General features: G+C 42.9%; 2 protein-coding genes across 5 annotated transcripts; both read right to left on the reverse strand.

Annotated features, from left to right (window-relative positions):
• Window positions 1–657: 657 nt before the first annotated feature.
• On the reverse strand, window positions 658–4,974 carry LOC105931093 (cyclin-dependent kinase 2-associated protein 1). Of its 2 annotated transcripts, none has more exons than XM_012869611.3 (4): window positions 4,834–4,974; window positions 3,328–3,428; window positions 1,424–1,550; window positions 658–1,290 (listed from the first exon to the last, which is right to left on the reverse strand). In XM_012869611.3, the coding sequence occupies exons 1-4, from the start codon at window positions 4,859–4,861 to the stop codon at window positions 1,223–1,225; spliced, it is 324 nt and encodes a 107-aa protein (XP_012725065.1). In that variant the 5' UTR covers window positions 4,862–4,974; the 3' UTR covers window positions 658–1,222. The 2 variants fall into 2 exon arrangements, with proteins under 2 accessions (XP_012725065.1, XP_012725064.1); XM_012869610.3 differs by lacking the exon at window positions 4,834–4,974 and adding an exon at window positions 4,244–4,479.
• Window positions 4,975–6,118: 1,144 nt separating this feature from the next.
• On the reverse strand, window positions 6,119–25,268 carry sbno1 (strawberry notch homolog 1 (Drosophila)). Of its 3 annotated transcripts, XM_036140523.1 has the most exons (34): window positions 24,946–25,268; window positions 24,470–24,471; window positions 22,438–22,557; window positions 22,245–22,343; window positions 21,920–22,135; window positions 21,680–21,821; window positions 21,182–21,282; window positions 21,009–21,105; window positions 20,077–20,237; window positions 18,192–18,325; window positions 17,981–18,071; window positions 17,737–17,898; window positions 17,454–17,589; window positions 17,263–17,368; window positions 17,019–17,172; window positions 16,747–16,929; window positions 16,469–16,566; window positions 16,237–16,388; window positions 15,918–16,121; window positions 15,671–15,838; window positions 15,406–15,575; window positions 15,190–15,321; window positions 12,435–12,570; window positions 12,186–12,298; window positions 12,010–12,081; window positions 11,836–11,935; window positions 11,618–11,692; window positions 11,367–11,513; window positions 11,146–11,240; window positions 10,967–11,053; window positions 8,785–8,922; window positions 8,620–8,696; window positions 8,343–8,536; window positions 7,999–8,141 (listed from the first exon to the last, which is right to left on the reverse strand). In XM_036140523.1, exons 3-34 carry the CDS (start codon window positions 22,555–22,557, stop codon window positions 7,999–8,001), a joined length of 4,203 nt encoding a protein of 1,400 aa, XP_035996416.1. In that variant the 5' UTR covers window positions 24,470–24,471; window positions 24,946–25,268. The 3 variants fall into 3 exon arrangements, with proteins under 3 accessions (XP_035996417.1, XP_035996416.1, XP_035996418.1); XM_036140524.1 differs by lacking the exon at window positions 24,470–24,471 and having other exon boundaries at window positions 6,119–8,141; XM_036140525.1 differs by lacking the exon at window positions 24,470–24,471 and having other exon boundaries at window positions 21,680–21,818.

A 25,268-nucleotide genomic window follows, 5' to 3' on the forward strand; every position in this document is an offset into this window, starting at 1 on the left:
TTCTGAATCCATCGACTAAAAATGTAGACGGGTGGCACTGAAAATCTTTGACATTCTGCTAAAGAATTGAAACTGGGGCAGAGGCTCACCTTCCAACCTTCCAACAGCCAGTTACAACAGCGTGGTTTGGATCAAAGTATAGTGATATGTCACTATGGCCTAGTCAAAGTCCAGAACTATTTCCGACTGAAAATCCACGCCAAGAGTTGAAATCTGATGTTCAGAATCTCTCAGCAAAATCCATCTGAGCTTAAGGTTTTTAAACTTTAGATGTGGAAGAGTGGTAGAGACACCACCCCCCAAAGGCTAGCAGCTGCGACGGCTGGTTCTGGAAAGTTTACGCCCAGTAGGGCTAAATATGCACACCTTTTTAAATGCACACCTTTTTATTCATAAAGAAAAAAGAAAACCAGTTTCCCTAGCCCTCCAGTTTTCCACCACAACCTGGTGTTGCTCTATTGTGTCAAAATAAAGCCTTGAAGTTTGTGGCTGTAACATAGAAAAAGTAAAAAAAAAAAAAAAAAAAACATCTTGTTAAAAAGGCAACATTTAGAAATTGAAACACATTGACTCACAATGTCCACTGTATTGAAAATACAATTTATTACACAGAGTAATAAATACATACAAAGAAGTCATAGCATTTTGCTTTTTTTCTTCTTTTTTTTTTTTTTTTTGCTTTTAATACCAAAACCAATCCCCATCACAGATGAACCGACGCATTTGACACGTGTCCACCGCTCAGTCTTTTGCTATAAGGGTCTGAAACCCAGACCGAATACTATAAAAAAAAAAAAAAAATGAACGAAAGAAATAAAGAGAAAAAAAAAATCTATCTACTTCTGTACAAGCCATGCAGTGTCTACATTGAACCCATGGGTCCGTTCGCATGCAAAAAAAATGAATCTATACCAACGTATTTATAGAAGAAGTCAAAACTAAGATCCCAAAATTAGAAAAATTAAACAATAATAGAAAAAAAAAACAAAAAAAAAAAAAACACTGATTCCCAAAAACCCCACACATGATTGAAGTGACCCTCCAGAACTCGTAGGAGTTATGAACTGCATTACTGGATTTATTTTCCTCCTCTTTCTAAGAGCTGGGGCTTCCATCATTTGTTCATTTACTTCCTCCCTGCAGTGGAGATGCCATGCATTTTGTTTTTCCCACCCTCTGAAGAAATGAAGCTCTGCCTGCAAGGAGGAATACATGTTGACGGCTAGGACCGTGCATTTCTTTCCGTCTCAGCCAAGCACTCACGCACCAGTCCTCTGGCATGGATTATACCTGTTCCACGAAGAAAAATCACAGTTAGATGAGCAAAACTGCTGCTAACGTTGTCGCACTTTATTTTACAGATTCATGCCTGTGACGGATAAAAGCTTCCTTCAGACTTTGCCTGCGAAGCGTTCCTACTTGCCTCTTTTCAGTCTCTCCATTGCACTCTTGCTCCCGGCATACGTGGGCCTGATTTCCTTCCCGAGCTCTTCGATGATGGCCAGCAGCTCGGCATATTTGTTCTGAGGCACCTGGCCGCCGGTGGAGCCCTGCGTCGAAGCAAAATGAATACATAAGATGCAAACATTTCAAACTCAGTTCTTCAGTCCGGTTTCACCGCCGACCTGAAAACTGTAGGAAGGTCGTTGGGAAATCATGACCTTCGGTGGAGGAGTTTTATTCATTAATGCCCTGAGACTGCATGCCAGTACGGACAGAGCTCTTTGAAGCGATTTGTCTTTTTCTGCATGTCTGGAACCCAGGAAGCTTTACCCAAAAGTAAACTGTGATCTTTAAATAGTGAGTCAGTGTGTTATAGTTAGGGCTGGGTATCATCTCTAGGATGAGCCGATTCGATACGATTCTCGATGCGTAGCTCAGCTTGATTTGACTCCAAAATTGATATTTATTACTTTCAAATTAATGCTCAAAGTCATTAAATCCACAAAATCAGCCAAATATTATATTATAATAAATAAATATATGTTCAATTTATTGAACACTGATATATTAACAGGAAAATAAAGTGCATTTGGTTCAATGCATTTAACGTATCACAGAAACCAAAAATGTGCCCAAACGTCTGATTTTAGGGACGAAGTTTCTAAAATCCTGTTGGCCATTCTGCTAATTCGTCTTACTTGGACTTCTTCGCTGTTAGCAGTAATGGTGCGCTGTTATAACGCCCCCTAGGGGTTGGGAGGCGCATCAATATTTAAAACCAGAATATCAGTGTTTTTAAAAACACTGATATTAATCTTTGTATCGATTTTTTTTATGCACAGCCCTAGTTATAGTGGCCCCAACATTAAACAGGGAGGTAATGTTAAACACGCAGTGGGAACCATAAAATACGGCTTGGTAAGCTTAATGTGTTTAACTGCTTCCAGCAGGTGGACAGGCTTAGTCCCATCAACAGAGGCACATGTTTTGCATCCCTGGTTCTGACATTTAAACATAAGGGTTGAAAAAGATTCTTTTTTCTTTTTTTAAACCTTGATTTTTTTTTTTTTTTTTTTTTTTTTAATCATTTGCAGGAAGAAAAAAATATATTTTTTGTGTCTCTAAATAGGTTTTATGTTGCTGAACTGAGGTTAAAACGGCTCTTTGGGTTATCAAAGTTCCAGACACCTTTTGCACCGGCCGACCCTGACTGATCCTGGAGTTGTCATCTTGAAGTGTGCCGACGTTCTCAAGGGAGGGGAAATTCACAGATGATGCTGGTCAGTCAGTATATTCAGCAGACCTCCATTCATTATTTCATCATGGTTACAAAGACTGTTGATTGTTGGGGCACATAACGCTGCTGAACCCTGACCAGACCGAATGCAGCAACCCCAGACCAAAGAACTACCCCACAGGCGTGTACGGTAGACACAATGCATGATGGGCGCAACGCCTCTCTTCTGATCGGGATGCTCCCATCCCTCTGAAAACCCCATAAATCTGGAATCGTCTGACCACATGTCCGTCTTGCATTTCTCCAGAGTCAGGTCTTTATGCTCCCTGGCAAACTGAAGCTTTTTCTTCAGATTACTTTCACTACTGAACACAGCCATGAGTTTTGCTGCTTTTTTTTTTAATGACTGGACTTCGCCAAACATTAAAGTAACCACCGATCACATCATTTTATCCGTCTCAGCAATCTTAATGTTATAATGTTACATTTTCCCCAGGAATGTTAAGGAGCATAAAGAATCCCGCTCTGAATATCATTTGTCGACTAAACGACCTACCGTTTCAAGTGGCTAAGAAACCTACACGCCACTTTTCTTCTCATGAGAAAAATAAAAGAACCCTGACGAGGAGGACTCCGTAAGAGGTCACCTGTGAGAATCCCAGAGATGGAGGTCCGTAGTCACTCAGAATGGGCCTGTAAGACTGCAGGGTTGCCAGGTTGGCTGCTGAGGGGGAAGGAAGGTTTCCAGCTGTGGGCGGGGAGGGTGAAAAGAAAGCCACAGAGCTTGTTAGTGCAGAACCATGGATGTCCACTGTGTAATGATGAGGTATGGCCTGTTTGTATAGAACTGTGTTCTTAATATTGCTGAAGTGCAAGCAGCATCGGATTTCAATACAAAATGTGTCCTTTGAAAATAAAATGCAAGATGTTTCTAACAGAGGGAAAAAAAAGCTTAAGATGTCTTATTTTTTTCTGCCCATTGCATCTGAAAGCATTTAGATGACACATGCCGGACTGTATACCCCAATATCTACAGTATATGTAGCTGGTAATACTTTGAGAGTGGCCGTGAACGCGGTGAGCCCTCCACCCTGCTGCTTTGTCTAGCTGCAGTACCCCCTCTCCGCCACCAGATGTCCTCGAAGAGACATTGCATTTCTCAGAGGCAGATCAATCGGCAGCTCCGACCGAGGAGCATCATGGAGGAAACGGAACAAGGCTGGCTAAAGAAGACATAAGTGATACATTTTTGTCACCGTGGAACCGCAACCCCACGGCGGGACCGCGGCCCCGGACCGCCGAGAACCACATTTTCGGAACCCCCGACGCCTCGCCTCGCATCCCCACCGCGATTTTGCCGCCGCCTCGGCTCACGGATGGCGCTCTTTTACATTAGTAATAATGGCGGATATGAATTAGCCTAGCTCCCAGGATCTGACCCTATATATATAACTGGACAAAAACTACAGACACGGGCTTTCTCCAGGTATTCTCCGAGACCCCGAATTTAACACTCGATTTAACAGGCGGATACTTTGATTTTCTGCCCCGTTTTCGCCTTACCCTGGTTCCCAGAAGTTCCCGGAATGTGCTGATGGACATTGGGTTTGTAAGACATTCCCAAAGACATTGTAAATTAAAGAAATAAAAATGACCCGAAATTCAGTGAAGCGTCTGTCTCTCACTTTTTGTTTACAACAGCGGCACCGGCAAATATGGCCGTCACTTTATATTGACACCCACAGCGCTTTCTAACACGGCTGCCATCCAATGCGGCTTTCTGAAGAAAACGACTTAAAAACGGGATTTCCACCATGAAGCTGAGAAATTCGCACGCGGCCGAGCACGCGCTTTTAACACGGTTTATCAGAAAGTTACCTCCGGCCCGCACTTTGGAGCGCTTTAATCTCGATAAAAACTTGAAGCGATTAGACGTGAAAAATTATTTTTTTTAGACAAAATTTACATTTTTACGACAGAAAAGCGTGCTTTCGGGGGAAAAGCACACAGCTTAATATATATATTTTTACCTCACTTTAAACTTTTAATTCGGTCAGAAAAGCAACTAAACTTAGAAACTCAATTTTTTTCCCGTTTTTTCTTTTTTTTTTTTTTTTGAAGGGAAAAGAGACGTGATGGAAGCAGTTTGATACCTGCTTTTGTTAGTGTGGGAGTCTCCATTGCTTCATCCGCCGAGGAGGGGGTCGGCTCCAAAGATCGCAGCAGAGAGGAGACGCTGCTCCAGGAGACATGTGGCCGTCTTCCACATCCTTTCAAGACTTTATTTCCCAGGAGTCCCTGTAGGCCACATGGTTGGTCACAATGTTTGACCCGAAGAGTCATGACCCACACCCAAGGGGGGTGGGGGGGGCATATTTTTATCCTGCATATTGGTTTTAAACCTTTATGGTTCAGCACAGGCTGAGATAAAAATATTAAAAAGCTTTAAATAAAAAAAATAAAAAAATCTGGTTATGCCTTCTACAGTTCTCTGTGGTAAAAGAAATCCACTAGTCCTGCAGGAGGAAATATGTTGGATTGTTTTATGCCATGCAGACATTTTTGTTTTTTCTTAAACTGTTTTCATACATTAGGCTGTGGTTTTTATTTAAACACTGCATCAAAATTAACTACCCAACAGTATGTAACCGAGGATGGGAAATATTTTCACTAAAAAGCAACAATTACAAAGGACGCCTAAAAAAAAAAATACTTTTAAAAATGTATTAAAAACTGGAATGGGGGGGGGGGGGGGGGGTTCCTTTTAATAAAGGTATTTTTGAGATGGCATTATTTTGTTATGTCACTCTCACTTGATCAAATTCACCAGGTAGGTTAGTCTGACTGGTATCACCTTAACTAAATGAACTCTTCAAATAAGAAAAAAAAAATTATATTATATATATATATATATATATATATATATATATATATATATATATATATATATATATATATATATATATATATATATATATATATATGGTTTAATGTTATATATGGGAGTTAATGTGACAGACCAACACAAAAAGCCTGACTGAGGACAACTATACAGGAGTTTTTTTTTTTTATAGAGATACATTGTGAAAGATATTTATGCTTAATCTCCCTCCCTAACCTGACAATCAAAAGCAACCAACAACCTTTTAAGTAGGCAACATATTGCTCTCCTTGTGGAATAAAGTTGAGATTGGCAAGGAGCTTCATCTTCCAGCAGGACAACCCAGTTTATCAGTACAGTAAAATCCCAACACATGAAGGTTTCTGGTTGTAGCATGGCAGTATGTGAGAAAGCTTGAGGATGAATACTTTTGGACACCCAACAGGAAATATGAAGGCTTATGAAAGGCTGTGACCTTCATTAATTCCACATTTTTATTTTACATTTGCGTAGTATGTAGGAGCTGAATCTAGTGGCAGTCTGGCAAACAAACGAGATAGAAGTATACCAAGCTTTATTGAAGATGCATGTACACGCACTGTTGAATCTGTACGTCTGTCAGTAGTGCAACTCGTGCAATTTACACGGACAAAAGAAAAAGAGTTAACTTTAGAAGAACCTACTTGCCATTCTTCCCCCCCCCCCCTCAATGGCATTCAACAAATTACTCAGCAGCCTCTTATATACACACACACACACGCACAGGACACCCCAAGAGACAAAACATGAGGTGTTGGCTTTTACAAGGTGCACATTCAAGTTTAAACACAGAAGCAGAAGCTCCCTGACGCTGTCCAGAGATGCGCTGCATGAACAACTCCGGCCTGTACAAATAATACAAAGCAGTTCTTGAATGGATTATCAGTGGGTAGAGGACACGGGCCAGGTGAACAGAACTATCTAACCCAGCGGGCCAGGGTCAAAACCATCCCGCTTTTCGTTCTTTCCCCCCTCAGCAGAGATCAGACGCGCGGGCCGTGGTCCGTTCTGGTCCGCGCAGATTGTCTGTAATGGGACCCGAGCCCAAAAAGGTTCAGGAGAGGTTCCTCCGCAGAGCAAGACTCCGCTGCAGGCTTGGGAAGTGCAGAGGTGTATGACGTATGTACAGTGAAGAGGGAAGCTTTAAATCCAGTAAATGAAAGCTGTGGCCAGGCATTTCACATACACCAAACCCTCAGTGAGCTGGGTTTGTTCAGACGTGGACCCCCTGAGCTGTTTACCTGCAGAAAGACAAATTTAACCCCTTGGCTGGGACACGTCTGTCTTTCCCTTAGCCTCGCTTTACAGCGCAGAGCAGCATGGTCGTTCGCTAGAGCAGTAGAAGCAACATAAACGGCCTTTAATGGTTGCTTTTCTTTAACTAGTGTTTTGACTGATGTTTTTTTCTGGGCCTCAAACAGTGGCTGACCAGTAAATACTGTAAAATAAAAAACCCACGGGGGAAGAAATATCTTTAAAAAAAAAAAAAAAGAGCTACATGTATACCACCTAACGCTAGAGTACGTATACAGAACAGAGGCTTTATTTCACATCGTCACACTGCTTATAATAGTGAGGAATGAAACCCAGAACCACTGAATCCAACTGAAAACTCCCTGAACGTTTGGTTTCAGTAACTCCGATCAGCTGTCCTTCACTAAAAAAGGAGAAGAACAACAAAATGAGAGGCGAGGGTAAATTTAAAATGCCTGGGTGTCACTACATGGGTTTTGTTAGAAATACTAAAACAAAATGAAGAGCACGTTTGCTGAAGCGGAGCCTCGTCTGCTAAACGGGAAAAGAGCTAAACTATTTGGTCTGTTGAACGCAGGCTGATTCTGGCAATGAGGAAGCCGTTTTGGTCTTTGTGACGGTGAGGCCGACGGCAGGAGGACCCGAATCGATCGGCTAAAAATATCCCCCTGCAACTTTAAGGGGATTCGCAAAATAGCAAGCTGCTAATAACGGAGCGTCGAATGCCCGTACAGATGAGCCCCCTCGGCTTCACAGATGTAGTGGTTCCGTTTCGTTCACCTCTAGCCTGGACCCGGGAATCTTTAGCTGCGTGCCCGGTCCGAACAAAAACAGGCTTGAAAACTCGACAGGAAGAGGAGCGCTCACGTCAAAGTGCCCTCGCGGTATAAACCCGCGTCTCGACTGCATCACAGAGCTCCCTCCGACCGTGAACACAGCAGTACCGACAACAGGACTACCGTCTACTTCTAGCCAACAGTCAGCGCAGCTTGCCACCAAACGTCGGGCCCTCGGGGGACAATGGTGGAGGGTGAGGAACGGCGGCCCTGAAGCATGCAGCGCACCGACGCGCTGTCGGAGCCAGACGCCTCCAGAGCGGGCCGTGGAGTCGAGGGGGGGTGGAGTCTGGACTCAGACCAGCGCACTATGTGTTGAAGACATGAGTAAGACTTTGAGGGTGGAGCAGCTGCCTCTTCTGCTGCTCCTGAACGGCCAGCTGCTGGCTCTGGTCTGATGTTGACAGCTTGTTGATCAGCGGGGACACGCAGTTTGCTGGAATGATCAACCCTGAAAGATAAGGAGGAGGGAAAAAAAAATATATACATTTTGTGTCGTTTCTCATAAAGTAGAATAAATACAGCCCAAATTCCTGCACAGTGAACCAAATAGTTCAGAATAGAATGAAAAATGCGTGTTGCTGGCAGCGCATTAGCAACACAACCTTTTTAAAGTAGTTCCCAAACACGCAGGAGAAGCAGCTCAGCTTACCGACTATCCTCTGTCCGTCTTCTGTCCGCAGACGGACAATCTGCACCTTGACGTTGCTGCCGCTGACCGGAGAAAGCACTTCTTCCAGTTCGTTCCACACGCTGAGCACAGAGCCACACAGGACGTAGTAGGTCCTGCAGCGCAGCCCCACTTCACACAGCAGACCCACTGAGGCTTTCTTGCAGTTGCCGCGCCTGGAGGTGGATTAAAGCAGGAGGTTAAGAGGCAGAGAGCAGCAGAAACACTGGGCCGGTGCTCTTATGCCACGGGTACACACCAGTATGCGTGAGAGCAGATTTTGGCTGATGACTGGTACTGGTCGGTCCAGTGCTGCTTGGCATCTTCTGACAGCACCTAGTAGGGGGGGGAGAGAAGTTACCGGCCGTGACAAAGGAGGAAGTGTTTCCATAATCTCAGGCAGAGCCCAAAGAGGGAAACTGACCTTTTTAAACTTCTTTTTGATGTCGGCATACGTTTCCAGTTTGACCTGTCTGCCCGTGTTTGGCCTGTACACCAGGAACAGCCTCTTCTTACTGTTCACTTCTTTCACCAGTATGGCCGTCTTCCTGTTATTCCGCATCTGAAATTGAACCGTGCAAACAAGAAGGAGCGATGGGATCAGGAACAATAATATCCTGCTTGGAAGTTCCATGTCCTGCTTAGCGATGTCCTCCACAGATTATGTCCTCAGATAAAGACGGAGAGGAATCTCTGGGCGAGTATCTTGATCCCAGCATAAATGGGCTGAAGGTAAATACCTGCTTTCTAGTCGTACCCAACCCTCAGCTTTCACACCCAGCTGCCCTGACAGTTCATACATGTGTACACAGCTCTGGAGGCAACCTGGGGTTGGCCATCTTGCCCAAGGGCACAAAGACATTTGGTAGACTGGAATCTAACTCAATCTGTCGAGTGCCACTTGACTAATCCTCCCACTGAGCCACAACTGGACTAAATGTATAAAAAGATCTACCGTATTTTCCGGACTATAAGTCGCTCCGGAGTACAAGTCGCACCAGCCATTAAATGCATAATAAAGAAGGAAAAAACATATATAAGTCGCACTGGAGTATAAGTCGCATTTTTTGGGGGAAATTTATTTGATAATATACAACATCAAGAACAGACATGTCATCTTGAAAGGCAATTTTAAATAAAAATAGAACGGAGGCAACAACAGGCTGAATAATTGTACCAGTGTTTCCCGCAGCGCTATCTTGGCGAGGCGGTCGTTTTGCCAAACTCACGCTACCGCCTCGCCAACATTCCAAAAAAAAAAAAAAAAAAACTAAGTCGATATGCTTGCATGTTTATTTGATGGTAACAGGCATTTTTTTGTTGTTGCTTTCGCGCGTGCATTTAGTGAAATAACAGGCGCTCCGCTCCTCCGCAAAAAGCTTGTCTTCTGTTTGGTGTGAAAATAACAGGTTAATGATATACCGGTAAAAATGTGTAATAATTTCACACATAAGTCGCTCCAGAGTATAAGTCGCACCCCCGGCCAAACTATGAAAAAAAAAAACTGCGACTTATAGTCCGGAAAATACGGTAGTTGAAAAAGAACCACCAGTGGACATCAGTGACTGCATCACATATTGAAACCAAAAGTCAATCCTTTACAGAGAAAGAAGAAGTCACTCTGCTAACTGTCTTCTAGCCAACTAGAAATTCACAAGAAATAATAATTTAAAAAAAAAACTAAAAAAAAAAAAAAAAAAAACTTAAATGTCATTTACTGGGAGAAATCTCTAAATAAATTCTCACTGATGGTATAATTTACTCAGATTTCAAGGGCCTTTAACACAGACATGTTGCTGCTGAGTTAGGTACAGATTCAGCTTGTCCTGGTCAGCGTGTTCTGATCGTTTACTGATCGTAACTCTGCGCGATTCTCGCTGCAATGAATGCTGAGAAACGGTCACAGCTTAGTCAGGTTCCTCTTAGGACAGAAAAGCAAATGTAACCCAGAAAAGCAAATGTAACCCAGCGGCTCAGGGAGGGGAACCTTATCATGGGCCCCGAGTCGAATGACAGAGGGCTCCTTACAGTTAATAGTTAAAATATATAAAAGAAAAATGTATTTATATTATTGCTGAAAACTGCAATAAAGATAGACGATAATAAACCCTAATGAAGGATTTTTTTGCCATTTCACAGCGTTGACATCACATGGGGGCTTTGAAGGCGGTAAAACACATCCTACCTGCCAGACATACTAACATGGAGAGGGTAAACGTTGCATTATAGCGACGCGCTACAACTGTGATCCTATTGTGAAGCTGTAAATTGAGCCAATCTCGGTTCAGAGATAATAAACAACCAAACATAACGACGCTCAAGCAAAAGGAGCAATGAGCATGTTTGTAATCATTATCTGCAGTTTTCTGATTAACCTTAAACTCCTGTTTGAGTCACTTTTCTCATGAATCATTTGAGCAATGCTAAATACATTTATTACAGCATTTCTGTCATTTTTAGAAGAAGACTGTAAAAGAATCAGAGGCACTTAATAAATCTGACTTAAGTATATGCAAAACAATTGTTGCAACAAAGCATCTGACATTTATATAACATTTATATTGTTTTTTAAAATTAAACTAAGATGCTTCTGACTAATTTCCTACCTGGACATAGAAGCCGTCGTCCGGTCCGTTCTGCTCTGCCCAGGCATGTGTCGCTTCTTCCCAAGACATTCCTCTCTCCACGCCGACCTGTGCAGAGGAAGATGCAGACCTGTCAGCTGATGATGCTGCGATCTGATGATGACGACACGCTGGGGAACCAGACACGCCGAAGGACTTACAGTGTGGAGTTCAACGTGTCCTGACGTAGTGTAGCCTGGCGTCAAAAACTTTCTGCAGTCCACCTTCTTCACCTTCTCGTCACCAGAGCCGAGATCTAACATTCAGAAGGTTTGAAACATTCATGGTCACAGGTGATGAAAACAAAGAAGAAGAAAGGGGCGGAGACGCGCCACAGTAGCAGAGCAGAGGGGACATCACCATGGTCTTGTGAACAGCTTACCCAGAATGCCCATGTCATATCTGCCGTTCTTCTTGGCTTCCTGAATCACGGCCGTCAGTGTATCAGAGAAATACTGGAACAAGGCGTTTTGCTGCTGGACCTCCATGCCCAATATGCGGTTCAGGAATTTTCCGATGTTGTTGTAGTCTGTAACAGAAAAAAAAAAAAATTATTTAAGTAACTGTTGCAAAGAATTAACCTGAATGGATGCATTTGCTGAGGGATTAGCTTTAGTGGCAGTCAGAAATCACCTTTGTCCAGAGTAAGCACTCCAGATCTGTCCTCCACATTTATGAGACCCACACCTATCAACCCACTCTGAATTTCTACAAAATAGAGAGATTTATAGTTAGTGAGAAGGAAGATGTCATGTTTAAAAGATTTAAGTGAAAACTATGCAGAAAACGGGAAGCCTAAAGACTCTGCGTGGACCACAGAGGAATTTGTAATCAAAGGAAATGACTCATACCTCTAAAGAAATCCCCTTTGAAGTCTGAGGGCGGCGGCACCAACGGAGAATCCAGCTTTACAATCGACTTCATCACTATTTCCAGGGCGTTTCTTCCATACTACAGCAACAACATCATGAATTAGACCTGTTCAAATCAAGACTGGGGGGAATAAAAGTGCTTGACAAACATACCTTGTTGTCAAAATTAAACCTGCTTAGGTCTCGAGTTTCCGTGGCCCGTCTGTCTCCGTGTGTGAGGGCCCCCTGATTTAGAGAACAACAACATCAAGTTGATGAAGTCAGTTTCCTTTTCTATATCAACATCGTCACCAGAAGATCAGAATTTACGAACGCTTGGATATGCCTACCAGGCTCTCGAGTCTTTTGGCAACGATGGATGCAAACCTCTGCTCTCCAGCAAGCTCAGATATGAGAAAGACGTACTCTGGAGCTGTGACCTGGTTTGACCTGTGTGTTCGCCCTGCCGCACAACAATTTCAGTCAATATTACCAACACGTTTTTCTTTATGAACCGAGAGACCAAAACCTTGGGTCAGAACTTCTGTCAGACAGGGATGGTAGGTAAAGAAAAGCTGAACTGACTAATCTCCACTCACCAAACTGCTGTATAGCTCTGTCTGCACTCCATGGCAGCTCCAGCGTCATGTGGACTCTCCTCCTCTGGTTCCTCACCCGCCGATCAGCTTGCAGGGAAATACCCGAGCTGGCAGCCTCTGAGATGATGGCTATGTTCTGGTGGAAGAGAACGTGGCCTCATTACTTCCAGGAATTTGGAGGTTTCCATGGTCCAGACTGACCTGGTGTTCTTGCTGTTGAAACAGTCTTGTTTTTCTAGCTCTGTGTCGTTCTGCCATATGATGAATCACGAATATTTGTCAAGCTGTAAAGTTTTGCATCCAAAAGAATCCAGAAGCATTCTGTGACTGGATTCTGTACAGCTGAAAACCCGTTTGATTGGAAAGGCAGTGTTTGTCTCTTAGTGCTGATCTCCAGAACTGTTCACACAGGTCAGAGGGAGTTCATAAGGGCTGGCAGGCGGCAATTTAACAGAGCTAGGTGAACAGGTCTGTGTCTCTACCTGAGACAAAGAAAACCAGACAATTTCTAACACTATTCCAGACCCAAGTACTGACATTCGTGTTTTAATCATTTCATCTGGAAATTATATAAGAAAGTTTCAATATAGGTTTCTGGAAGACTACCATCGATAGGCCAGTCACAATAACAGATTTTACTGGATGATAAATCTTTCTAAAAATTATCGCGATAAACTACAATATTGTCATTCGAAGACCTTTTTCAACTAATATGATAATGGAATAATAACGGCAGTATATCCTCTCGACATAAAGGCAGAAATAGATTAAGCGGCTGGCCGCCGTCATTTGGCTGCACAAAAGGACCTCAATACTTTAGATTCATGACGGAGGGACTGATCCATGTAACATGGCTCATACCGTCTGCTAAGGGACTGATATCAGAGCCCTCGGACTCTGATACAAACTTGCATGCTCTAATGTGTGGAAAGCAAAAGACAAAAAAAAAGGTAATGCCCCCATGGTAAAGCATGGTGACAATAATGGTTCTTAAATCCAAAAAACTCCCACACCGCAGCGGTTGTGTTGGGCTTTGACACCAATTCCATTTTCTTTTCCAACTAGCGTTTCTCTCATGCTAAACTTTGAGCATGTGCCTACCTGACAAAACACTCAACTCCTCCTACACTAAGGAAACGAGAAGAAAGTGGTGAGTAGACACCGATGCACCGTACTGAAACCTTTTGTTATCCAGTCTCAGAGCCCCCCCATCTGAATAATTACAATACCGTCAAGAAGAGAAATTTGACACTCAATCACGACAACGTAGATGTTACTTAGAAGCAGCTTCAGCTTTAAGCTAAACTGAAGCCAGGAGAGGTTCAGTTTTTGCTCTGCAGGACTGAAACTCCTTGTTGAATCCTCATACTGAGAACGCTTTTGTCTGATGAAGGTTTTACACCGAGGCACCTTCCAGTTCCCACTGGACGCTCCACAGGCTACAGAGCCTGTAGTCTTAGGAGGAACCAAAGGGTCCCTGAGAACCCTAGGAGCCGCAGCATGAAAACAAGAAGGAAACAGGACCTTCTGTTTGATGCATGCAGACAGTGGTGTGATTAAGTTTTGCCTCCTTCCTGATCTTTTTTTGCACACTTAGGGTTTCAGAACATCTAAAAATGTAAACAGTCAAAGACAACTAAAGTAATAACAAAATGCATTTTTTTCAGTGAAGGTATTTATTATTAATATAGAATAAATATAAACCGTCATGGCCCTGAGTGATAAAGTGATATCTCCTAAACCTAAACTGGTTGGGCCTCCCTCAGCAGCAACTGCATTAAAGCGTTTGCGATAGCGTGCAAAGCGTTGTGGAGCGACGTTGACCCACTCATCTTTGCAGAATTGCTGTGATTCAGCCACACTGGTGGGTTTTCCAGCATGAACAGCCTTTTTAAAGTCATGCCCCAGCATCAATAGGATTCAGGATACATTCAAAGTCAGGATATTTTGGTTGACAGCAGCATTCATGCTTCCTGGTCCTGTAGCAGCCAAACAGCCCCAGACACTCACACCACCACCACATTTTACTGCTGCCTATGTTTAGTCTGAGACGCACTCCTACCCGGAAAGTTCAACTTCTATCTCATCAGTCCACAGAATATTTTCCCCAAAGTCTTGGGATTATCAAGATGTGTTCTGGAAAAGTTGAGATGAGTATTAATGTTCTTTTTGCTCAGCATTGGTTTTAGTCTTGGACATCTACCATGCAGGCCATTTTTGCCCCGTCTCTTTCTGATGGTGGAGGCGTGAACGCTGACCTTAGATGAGGCAGGTGAGGCCTGCGCTTCTGTGGAGGTTGTTGTGGGGTCTTCTGTGACTCCTGAACGATTCGTCACAGAGAACTTGGGGTAATTTTAGTCGGCCGGCCCACTCGTGGGAAGGTTCACCTCTGTTCCATGTTGTCTCCATCTGTGACTCGCTGGAGTCCCAGCGCTATGAAAACGGCCTGGCTGTCCCAGACGGATAAATCTCAACTTTCTCACTGTCTCGTTTGTTCCTGAATTAATCAGGCCTGGGTGTGCCTATAAAAGGTGAGTGGGTGGGGGGAAATCACCTTTTCCTCACAGGGACATGTAGGTCTGGTTTTCATTCAGAAACTTGTGTTGTTTGACTATTATTACATTTTTGGAGTGTTCCTGAAACACTCAAGTGTGACAAACATGTAAACGGATAAGAAATCAGGAAGGGGGCAAAAAATGTTCACACCGCTGTATGTACAGAACACCAACAGGTTCCAGAACAATCACCACTTTACCTTTTCTCCATCCATGAACCTCTGTTTCTCTGTGAGATTAAGGATTTCCACAGGGACGTCCAGCTCAGAGCGAGACTCATATGTGATGCTGCCGTCATCATTACTGACCACGCGGCCTTTACGACCGGTCATCTGAGGGAGAGGACGATTAAACAGAATTACGACAGTTCAGCTTAAAAACTACAACCAGAAGGTGCACAGCTCCAAATCTTTTACCTCAGCCACGTTTTCTGGCCCTCCCAGCTCATCTATGAGCTCATCCAGGGTGTTGGGAGGTAGATCTTCAGCCAAGCCCTCTAGTTGTTCCAGGAGCTGTTTCTTCATCTTCTGGGCGAGCTCCACCGAGTCCTGACTTGTTAGACAGCTTTCCTGGCTCTCTGTCTTGACTTGAGAACAAATTCAGGCAAACGTTTACCTCCAAAAGGCTTTTCACAGGATTAAAAAAAAAAAAACTTTGCTTGGCACCAGGCAGCAAACTTACCGGGGGCAGGCGTGACGGGGGGGTTAACCGAGGCGGTAAAACCAGGCCTGGTGGAGCCCAGCCCCGAGGCTAACAAGGCACTTTGAATGGAGTCTGGATCAATGCTCTTCCTCCTTTTCTTTTTCTTCTCCTTCCCTTTCTTTGGCTCCTTCCTGATCAGCCAAGGATCTAAGAGAGCGAGAGAGATGGTCAAGCAATTTATACTGAAGATGAACTAAACTGACATTCCGACTCTCCACGAACTCACCATCTTCGTCATCTTCATCAGACTCATCTCTGAACGGATTGAAATCATCATCTTCATCTGCTGAGCTGACAGATTTGAAGCTGTCGTCGCTGTCTTTCCCAGACTCCTTGTCCGATTCCTCAGACTGGCTCTCCTCTGAACTCGTACCCGACAGACCGCCATGCTTGCGGGGCTTCTTTTTAGGCGGTCTTTTGGCCTCTGAGCCTGGCCAGATAGAGAGACATGGGTGTTATACACCGGTGGAATATCTAAGCTAAGTCTAATGCAGCCAATTCTTTGAGCACCATTTCAATCAGCTATCCAATATTGTTGGCATTACCTTTCCTCTTCTTTCCCTTGTGTTCAGGCTCTGCTGCGTTGTCAGTAGGAGAGGGAGTCTTCTTTGCAGAGAGGTCAATGCCAAGCAGGCTGTAAAGCTTCTGTCTGTCTGGAGCTGGAAAATGCTTCTCAATGAGGGACTGCAGCACGCCTCTGCAATAAAAACACGGTACTGAAGCCACAATATTATATTTACACTTTTCTAAGAAAGTAGTTTTTTTTTTCATCCTTACTTTGCTGTCGACACAAAGTCATTGAGCTCTCCGCCTCCTTCCTCCAAGGCCTCCAACGTTCTCGCCTCACCGGTGGACTGAAGGCCGATCACCACACACTGCAGAGAAAATAACAGCTCACTTACTTAAACTGAATATTTCAGACATTCATGTCTACTAGTTCCCAGAAAAAAAATAAAATAAAATGTAATCTGTCATGGCTGCACGTTCTCTAACAATACTAAATGAATAAAATAAACCTGTGAAGACCGCAGCCAGTCGTTATGGAGTAACTGTACCTTTCCATTCTGAACCTCCTCTCTGGCTAACTGGACCACTCGGCGGACTTTGGAGGCGATGCAGAGATATTTGAAAAACCTCTGATGGGCGGACCAGAACTGACCCCACATGGACTTCTTCATGCGCTGCTCTGCCTCCATGAGGTTGGCGGCCTGCTGGAACTTCTCGCGGGCGCTGACCCACTGTGACACAGAAGCAGCACTTCAATGCGCGCCCCGTTGTCAAACGGCACAGACGAATGCTGAATGACTGATCGCTTTATTTCGCCTACCAGCCTCACAGACTTGTTGTACATGTGGATGTATTTCTGAGTCAGCGACACCTCTTCGATCTTGAAAGTCACGCCAGTAAAACTCAGCTGCCTGGCTATGTACATCCCTCGGAGTTTCATGTCCATAGCCACTATTTCCATGGCGCCGACCCCTCTGGATGTAAAGGAACAATTTATGGGTTTAGACGTTTAAAAAGACCTTTTCAAATGGAGAACATTTTTAAAAGAGGTTTTGATAACCTACCTGCGTTCAACCGCTTGAATGAAGTTGCCAAACTCTCGAAACGGCGTTTTATGACCCCATATTCCCAGACGATTCATGTAGGCCATGTTCCGTGGTTCAGAGGCTCCTAGAAGACACGTGGAAAAACGGAGCTTTAGTATTTGATGTCTGCAGAAGTTGGCTGTTAGATTGTTAAGAGTCTGTCTGCTGACCGGTAGCGCTGGCATACACGACCCGAGCTTTGGGGAGTTTGTTCTGCAGCTCCAAAACGGCAAGGCCGGTCTTTGTTGGTTTGGAAGAGCCAATGGGACAAACGTTCTTAGCTTTGTGACACTCATCAAAGACGATCTACAAAGAGCTCGTTAAAGAAAGTGACCAATTTCTTGATTAGGTTGTTGCAGTGCGTTTCATACGTTAAGGACACTGAATTTTATATATGCAGCCATTTTTTTCATTAGTATAACCAACTGTAGAAACAAACGTGTGAAAGGATACAACTCCATCAAAGTCTTCCCCACACCAGTGAAGAAGTTGTTGAAATCTGGTTTTGTACTTCCCCCCAGACTGGCTCTCTCCTATCAAGGACGAGTAGGTGGCAAAGATCACCCCTTTCTTCACACTCCCATTGTGTTTTGAGGATATTTTGCCGTATTTAAACTGAAAACGAGAAAACTTAAATAAGTCTTTTCAAACAGACTCGCCATTCTGTGACCGTTTAGGTCCAATTTAAAAATCTTACCTTGTTCAGGGAGTGAACCTGGATGTTCTTGGCACCAATATCCCTCAAATCTCTTTCAGCGTCGTACTTCAAATCATTAGAGACACTAAACCTAAACAGACGACACAATGCATGTTCAGTATAAAAATCCACAAGACTTAAGAGCTTTGACACAAATGTCATTCAATGAAAGTCGTTTTCAGGATAAAATAATAGTTTTCAGGTTATTTACCAGAGTGACCTCTTTCTGCCTAGAAGGTAGTTCTCATAGATGATCCCTGCAATGGTCCGGCCTTTCCCCACACCAGCTCCATCTCCAATCAAATAGGCGGCTCGGTCACAGTTAGGTAGGAATGTCTCGTGTTGCTGTGACAAAAACAAATTAAATAAATTTAGGTGGGGAAGAGGTACTTTTTCTAGGGTAGCAACAACCTTTAGGAAGGAGGTGGATGCTCTGAAGACTTTGATTTGTTAGGTATTCCTTAAACGTAAAAAAGAAACAAACGTAAACGTGACAAAGAGACTGTTAGTTACACAGAAAATGGCTGTTGTGCGCCATCATTGATCTTCCTGTGTAAATTGCACCGGTGGATCATGGGAAGCATTTCCCTAAGGACCAGCTGCCAAACAAAAATAAGGCAGTGCAAATCATTTTTAAATTCTGATACGACCATCTTAGACCAGGAAGCATTAGAAAATGCTGACAAGCTGCAGTTCTACGTTGTTTTGAGGAGTGTAGAAAGTGCAGAAGTGCAGCAACTGGACACCTAATGGGTGAATATCACAGGCAAAGAGGAAATCATCCATACAACATTTAGGCTAGAGCTGGACGATAATTCAGTAACAATATATATCAATCAATGGACGTATATCGATGATGGAAAAAAAAAAAGGGTCAATAAAAAGTTCAATAGAAGAACGGTTTTCCTTCCTTTTGCATTCTAGCCACGTAGGTTAATATTACAGTCATTACATCCTCCTAACCAATCACAACGCAGACCCAAGAACGCTCTGTCACCAAGCTTCAAAGAGATCAGAGAGCACATGTTCTTTTTTTCTTTTTTAAAAACTTGTAGTTTTGGTAAAAAGTTGGTTGAATAAAGGGTTGAGTTTGAATTCAGTGTTTGTGTGTTCTGTATCTAAAAATAGGTCGCTAAGCAACAGCATAAAATGGCCAGGGCTGCACTTAAAATATATGTTTTGATATTTATCGATATCGATCAGAATGATTTCCATTTTATCCATATGCTTTTTCCCCATATCATCCAGCCTTAATGTCATCCTTCCTTCCACTCATATTAGCGACAGAGACTGGATGGAGGACACAGAAGAGACCACTTTCAGTACGCAGGTTCTTACGACCTCCAGTGGCCGATGTCATGGCCTGCACTTTAGGCACCTTGGGGATCCTGAAACTGTGCACACAATGGATGCAACATTGGACCTGAGAGGTGCCTCTGCCTTGGCAGAGCTTCTATAACTCATCCTCCAACTTTCTCCTCTTACGCCTCATCTGGATGAAAGGGACGGGTACACTGTAGAGATCGCGGAGCTCAATTTCTCATCTGTCGTAGTGGCGGCATCATCTTCCAACTCTGCCTGCCAGAATAAAAGCTCTCAAGGACAGGGTAGTCATCCTTTAGCACTTAATGAGGCTGGACTGAAAGTAGTCCCTGGAAGTGAGGACTATGCTGAGGACGATAGCGGTGTCTAGATGAAGGCAAGTTGCAACCAGCTGCTCCAGGGGAGGCATGTGGCCGAAACGCTTGTCTCTCCACTTCACTTCTTCATCCAGGAGCTTCAGCAAAAACAGGGAGCGTATATTTTCCTGTCATCCTAGCTTTAGGTACCCTTTTCAGGAATTTTGCTGTTTTCAGGCTGGATTTACCACCAAGGGGTAAAACATAGGAAATATGGGATGGATTTAATTAGCTGCAGTTCCAACTAGAAATGAAACAATATTTAAAAAAAAAAATTATACATTATCTGAGCTTGAAAAATTGGCATGAGTCTGAATATGGAGGGAGCTGTTGATTTAGAGACTTAGTGTAAAAGGATAATTTTTTTTGTATAACCGTGTTTTTTATTGCTGAGGTAAACTCATGGACGGCGCTTACCTGAGCAGCGTATGTGATAGCTTCCAACTGCAGTGCTGACAAGCAGCCACGATCAATGACTTCCTCTGGGATGGACAGTCTGTACCACACCTCTGGAGGACTCACGCTGGAGAGAGAGCTGGTCTCTACCACAGGATCAGGATGTCTCAGGCCAATCTTTACTACATTTACAAGGTTAAAAGGTCAGTAAATTAATGTTTCACAAAAACAATGCACATAATAAAATACACATTTGGTCCTAAAATGTTAAAGGATTTAAACTGAAGCAGAATTATGTCACAATCTGGATATTTAATCAAGTTTGTCTCAATGCAATTAGTTATTAAATCAATATGCACATAAAACACAGGGAACCTAGCCAAGCATGAAAAAAACATTTTAAATATTGATTTATCAGGTCTTGTGAAAAAACATTCAACACCGTTTCTGATCATTTTAAGATGCAAAATCCTAATGTGAAGAAAAAAAAAAACCTAGTTGGTAATCCTGTTCAGAACCACTTTGCTATACCGGGTAAAATGGTCCTTCATTCCCAACAGCATCCATCCATCCATCCATTTTCTAAGCCGCTCAGTCCCAACAGTAGTAAATACATTATGTATTCAGCAAAAGGAGGTTAAAAATTAGATCTCTGTGGGAGGCTGTAGGCCTGTAAAAAACCAATCCAGTCATTCGGTCCGAAGGGCAGGGATTTGTCAGAGTTTTGTTCCTGTTCTCACTCTCCTGTCCCTCAACTTCCAGGAGGATCGCCTTATCTATTGGTTGTCCCACACGCCATCATTCTGACGCGCTCATATAACGCCAGTGTGCGTCCACAGTCCTAGTTAGTTTCTGCTTGCTGGCTGTGCATGCACACTTCTAGTGTTTATGTATCCGGTTAGTTTAGCGGTTAGCCGTTCATTGTAGCGCCGCTGTTCACACCGAATACTTACATTTCATTGGCATGTACTCTGCATAAGTCTCTGCATGCCCCAGCTCTTCTTCCTCTTCCTCCTCATGTTCCTCCTCTTCTTTTAGACCAGCAGCTTTCTGCGCAAACATTCAGACACAAAATCATTGGCATGTAAATATTAAAGCTCTGCTGTTTTCAAAAAAAGCGACTTACCAGAGTATTCGAAAAGTTTTGAATCTTAATGTCGTCTTTGATCCACATCCTGGCACCATCTTTACCCAACACTTCTTTCTTGATCCCATTGTTAATATCACCTGAAACACCCAGCAAATACCAGGAGATCACTAATGAATCAGTGAACTATGACGGATCCAGGGTCTCTGTTAAAGCTCTCAGCTAGTTAAACCACCACAATTTCCCAAAAACAGCCATCGCTGTTTAGGAAACACTGACTGATAAACTCAGCAGTCAAATAAGAAACAAGGTATAACTGATTTTTATTTGGCATTGTTTTAACAGAAGGGCTTTAAAACATTTTTAATAATTTAACTGACACCTGCTTGCAGATTTGAGAAAGTATGCTCAACTTGTGAAAATAAAACAAATTTAAGACCATAAATAGGAGATAAACAGAACTAGAGAACCCTTATTGTATCTTAGTATGACTCCAGCTATGAAAATGGCATCTTGTTTTCCATTCTAACGGATTACCTGGACATGTGGCTGTAGCTGTTGCTACGGGTGGAGCAATGTCAGGTGGAGGTTTGAGCTTCATCAACTCCATCAGACTGTTGCCCTTTAAAACTGTGGTTTTCACATTGTTGGGCCGAAGGAGGTCTTTCAGCTGCACCTGCTCGGGCACAATAAAAGTGTATGAACAGCTTATTCAAGAAATGAAAACACACATTTACTTTAAGATAATGAAAACCAAACCAGCACTTTAAAACCCACCTGATCTTTGTTAGAAGGCACTGAAGGGGGAACGCAGGTGGGCGAGGGCGTCGCTGAAGCGCGCACTCCTGAATTGGCAACATGGACCACCTTGGTGACTGTTATGGTATGTTTGATTGGGTTGATGACTGACTGTTTGGTCGCAGCAGACCCAAGCGATGGCAACTGATTCAGTTGATTAAGAACAAATGTGGTTGTGGATGGCTGAGGTTTGTGCTGTTTGGAGACAAAGAACAACCAGAGGGGATTATTCATTTATAAACTGTATGGACTGCACCAGACTTTATAACAAATTGTTAAATAGGAAAACGTTCTGTGGGCGTACTCTGATTGTAACAAGTGGGACTGTAGAGTGAGGCTCAGGTCGAACAGCCTCCACTGATTCTGCTCCCACACCAACATCCAGGGCACTGATGGAAATGGACTGGAAGAAGATCAGAAATTAAAATAGGCATTCATGCAGTGATGGAAATAAATAAACTATTGTCTTCTGGATAACGCACTGAGAATCATCTTACTTGCTGGGTTGTAGAGGGCTGTGTAACATCCTGGGATTCCACATCTAATAGCCCAATATCATTTGGGCAAATTCCACTCTCACTTAAAGCCGCAAGTAGCAAATCCTGTCCAGGATCCATCTGCAAAAAGGAGTAAAAAATTAAAATAACTGTGCAGTATTTTTTCTTCTGTTGTAGACTTTTTTTTAACCTTACATGCTGCTAACAAGGATTATTCTATACTTTAGGATAGAATAACCCTATCATCCTACCTACCTAAAGGATTATTCTATTCTACCAACTAAATGACCAACGCCAACTTTTTATTTTATTTTTATTAATCAAAATAAGAAAGATACATTTAAAAAGGTATGTAGAGATAGAAATGTTTTAGGGGGTTGATCAGCAGTATATTATAACAGATGCATAAATCAACTACCCAAATATCCTGATCACTCAATTTCTCTTGACTGGTGATCAACAGGGCAAATACTGCAAAATAAAGTGTTTCCTTATTCATTATAAGTATCAAAACTAAGAAAGTTTTGAATTTAGTAATAAATGAAAATAGGAGAAAAATCATAGGCATAAGCTTTGACACATTAATGGGGATGATCTTGTAATTCTTGTCCTGAATTCAAAATGACTAATCAAATAGCCTGCAGACATGATGTGCTATAATAACTAGACCAAAAAGGAATCAACAGATCAGATCTCAAAGAGAACTGGAAATAGTTTAGTAATTGGCAAAGAAAAGACTGGTAGATGCATCTGAAATATTAATCAGTATCACTTGCTAACCATCAAATTACATTCACGCTCTGTATTATGTACGACGATAAAATATATACATTATAACCTGCAAAACTACCAGTAATCAGTGTAAAAAAAATCTGAACACTGAACAAGTAGGGTGACACCTAACAAACTTATGAATGCAACATACAATATTTTAAGTCATATAATGCACCGGTCGCATTTATGCAAATCTAGTTTCAAGAACTCAAGAAAATGGATCCATAATTCAGTAATGACTTAAAGATGTTAACATCTACATGCGCATTAGTAGTAATAAAACCCCATTACTATAAAATAATTGTCAAATTACAACATTAAAAGGTAATCGTTAAAGGGGGAAAAAAATGCAACAATCGACTCAAAGTCTTAAGTTCATTATAACATTTATTATATAATTTAGGACCCACATGTGGAACATGTGTTCTCAAACAGGCAATAAATTAAATTAACAAAGTCATATTTCAACATAATGGGGGGAAATGCATTTAAAAACATACAGGTCAAAGTTGTGCTGCACAATCTCATCCCGCAGTTAAGATAACTACTACTGTATTTTACGGAGCATGAGAAACTAACAACATAACTTTAGATCGCGGGCTGAAATAAAAAACGAAAGCAAAAAATAAAATGTACACACTGCCCCCAAAGATCTCAAATTCCCTCGTCGGTATACGGTCGAGATTGCGAAATAAGGGTATTGTTTTATTACAGTATTGTCTCGTCGGTCCGAGCCACGAGTTGTTTCAAAGTGACCCAAAACAAGACACGTGTTTGCAATGCCCTGCCTTCAACTTCCTGCACTTACCGACTCGACGCACTATTTCCTTAACATCTAAGCTACTTGTACACAACCACACTGCAGTTTATAACAACATATCCACATACTCTGGGGACTGGTCGGCCTCCCCAAGGACAAAAGTTTATATTACTATCGTAACCTATCCCTTTCACTTTGGTATCACCTGCTAAACTGGCCTGGTTAGAGCAGGGTGACATAGCTTTCTTATGCTAGCTTGATTAGCAGCCAAACGCTAAATAAACAGCCCGGATCCGCTCATTCATTCGTCGATAAAAATGCATCAGAGGTTTAACTATCTGCAAATTAAAATAAAAGGAGGACGTGATGCTTAGCAGTGCGCGGCTAAACGTTGACACAGGAGATCGTAAACCAACTGCAGCCAAATGTTACTGACAGTACCAGTAACCACCGACCCTGCTCCACATGTTAAAACCATTCACTCCGCTGTTACAACACTTCTCCCAACAATATATGCTATTAGCAAACGTCTGCGTGCTGGGTGGAAGCTTACATTCGTGGCAACAGTTCACAATTTAGAGCACGCAGGGCTCGTTATTGCTGCGCTGCTTAAAGTTAAAGTTGTGGATAAATGATGTTAGCTAAATATTAACAGCCAGAGTGTGCAGAAATAACCTCCGTTGTCAACCTCGTCCTTCCTAACCTGCTCCACGGAAGCCAAAGTGTGGAAGCTAAACCAGCCAGCCGACGGCCCCTGTTGTTGTAACGTTATTAACGGTTTTCGCACGCGCACCGTGCCTCCGTTAATGTTGCTTGCTAACGTTAGCAACCAGGATACGAAGACCAAAACCCTGGAAATAAACCACGGCTAATCGGTCGAATGTAAAAACGTGACAACAACTTAGAGTTTGTGATAAATTAGCGAGGGATAGAAAGAAACAGTAGGTTCTCGTGCTAAGAAGAACTTGCCTTACTTTTTTATGGGAGCTGGTGCTCACGGTCAGCAGCTCTGCTCAGCTCGGTGTTTATTTGTCCTCTCTGCTCGAGTTCACGCCATCTTTTTATCAAACGCTCCGTCGCATGCTGGTCACGTGACGTGCAGGCCAACGGCTGCAGTTTTTAGGGCGAAAGTGCTCGACGGAGGTCGTTGAAAACGGGTCTTGGAGCAGCCGCGGGGTGTCCCTCGACGACAACACACCGATAAAAGCACGAAACGTCGCATTTCTGAAATAGTGAAACAAACGAAAAACATAGCAGAGTCAGCGAGCTAATACCACGTCACGTGACCCTGACAGGT

This window comes from Fundulus heteroclitus, chromosome 8 (genome assembly GCF_011125445.2).
Source record: "Fundulus heteroclitus isolate FHET01 chromosome 8, MU-UCD_Fhet_4.1, whole genome shotgun sequence".
Classification (NCBI taxonomy): domain Eukaryota; kingdom Metazoa; phylum Chordata; class Actinopteri; order Cyprinodontiformes; family Fundulidae; genus Fundulus; species Fundulus heteroclitus.

Bases quoted from the DNA above. Each gene is read 5' to 3' on its own strand.
- LOC105931093 (XM_012869610.3), bottom strand. From the start codon at position 4,310: ATGTCTTTGGGAATGTCTTACAAACCCAATGTCCATCAGCACATTCCG. The intron at 1,551-3,327 runs GTGACCTCTTAC...GCTTCGACGCAG, and splicing joins CATCTCTGGGATTCTCACAG to GGCTCCACCGGCGGCCAGGT. The intron at 1,291-1,423 runs GCAAGTAGGAAC...TTCGTGGAACAG, and splicing joins AATGGAGAGACTGAAAAGAG to GTATAATCCATGCCAGAGGA.
- sbno1 (XM_036140524.1), bottom strand. From the start codon at position 22,557: ATGGATCCTGGACAGGATTTGCTACTTGCGGCTTTAAGTGAGAGTGGA. The intron at 15,576-15,670 runs GTAAGTTTGCTG...TTTGTTCTCAAG, and splicing joins CCCCGTCACGCCTGCCCCCG to TCAAGACAGAGAGCCAGGAA. The intron at 8,697-8,784 runs GTCAGTTTCCCT...CCCCCCTACTAG, and splicing joins TCAAAAAGAAGTTTAAAAAG to GTGCTGTCAGAAGATGCCAA.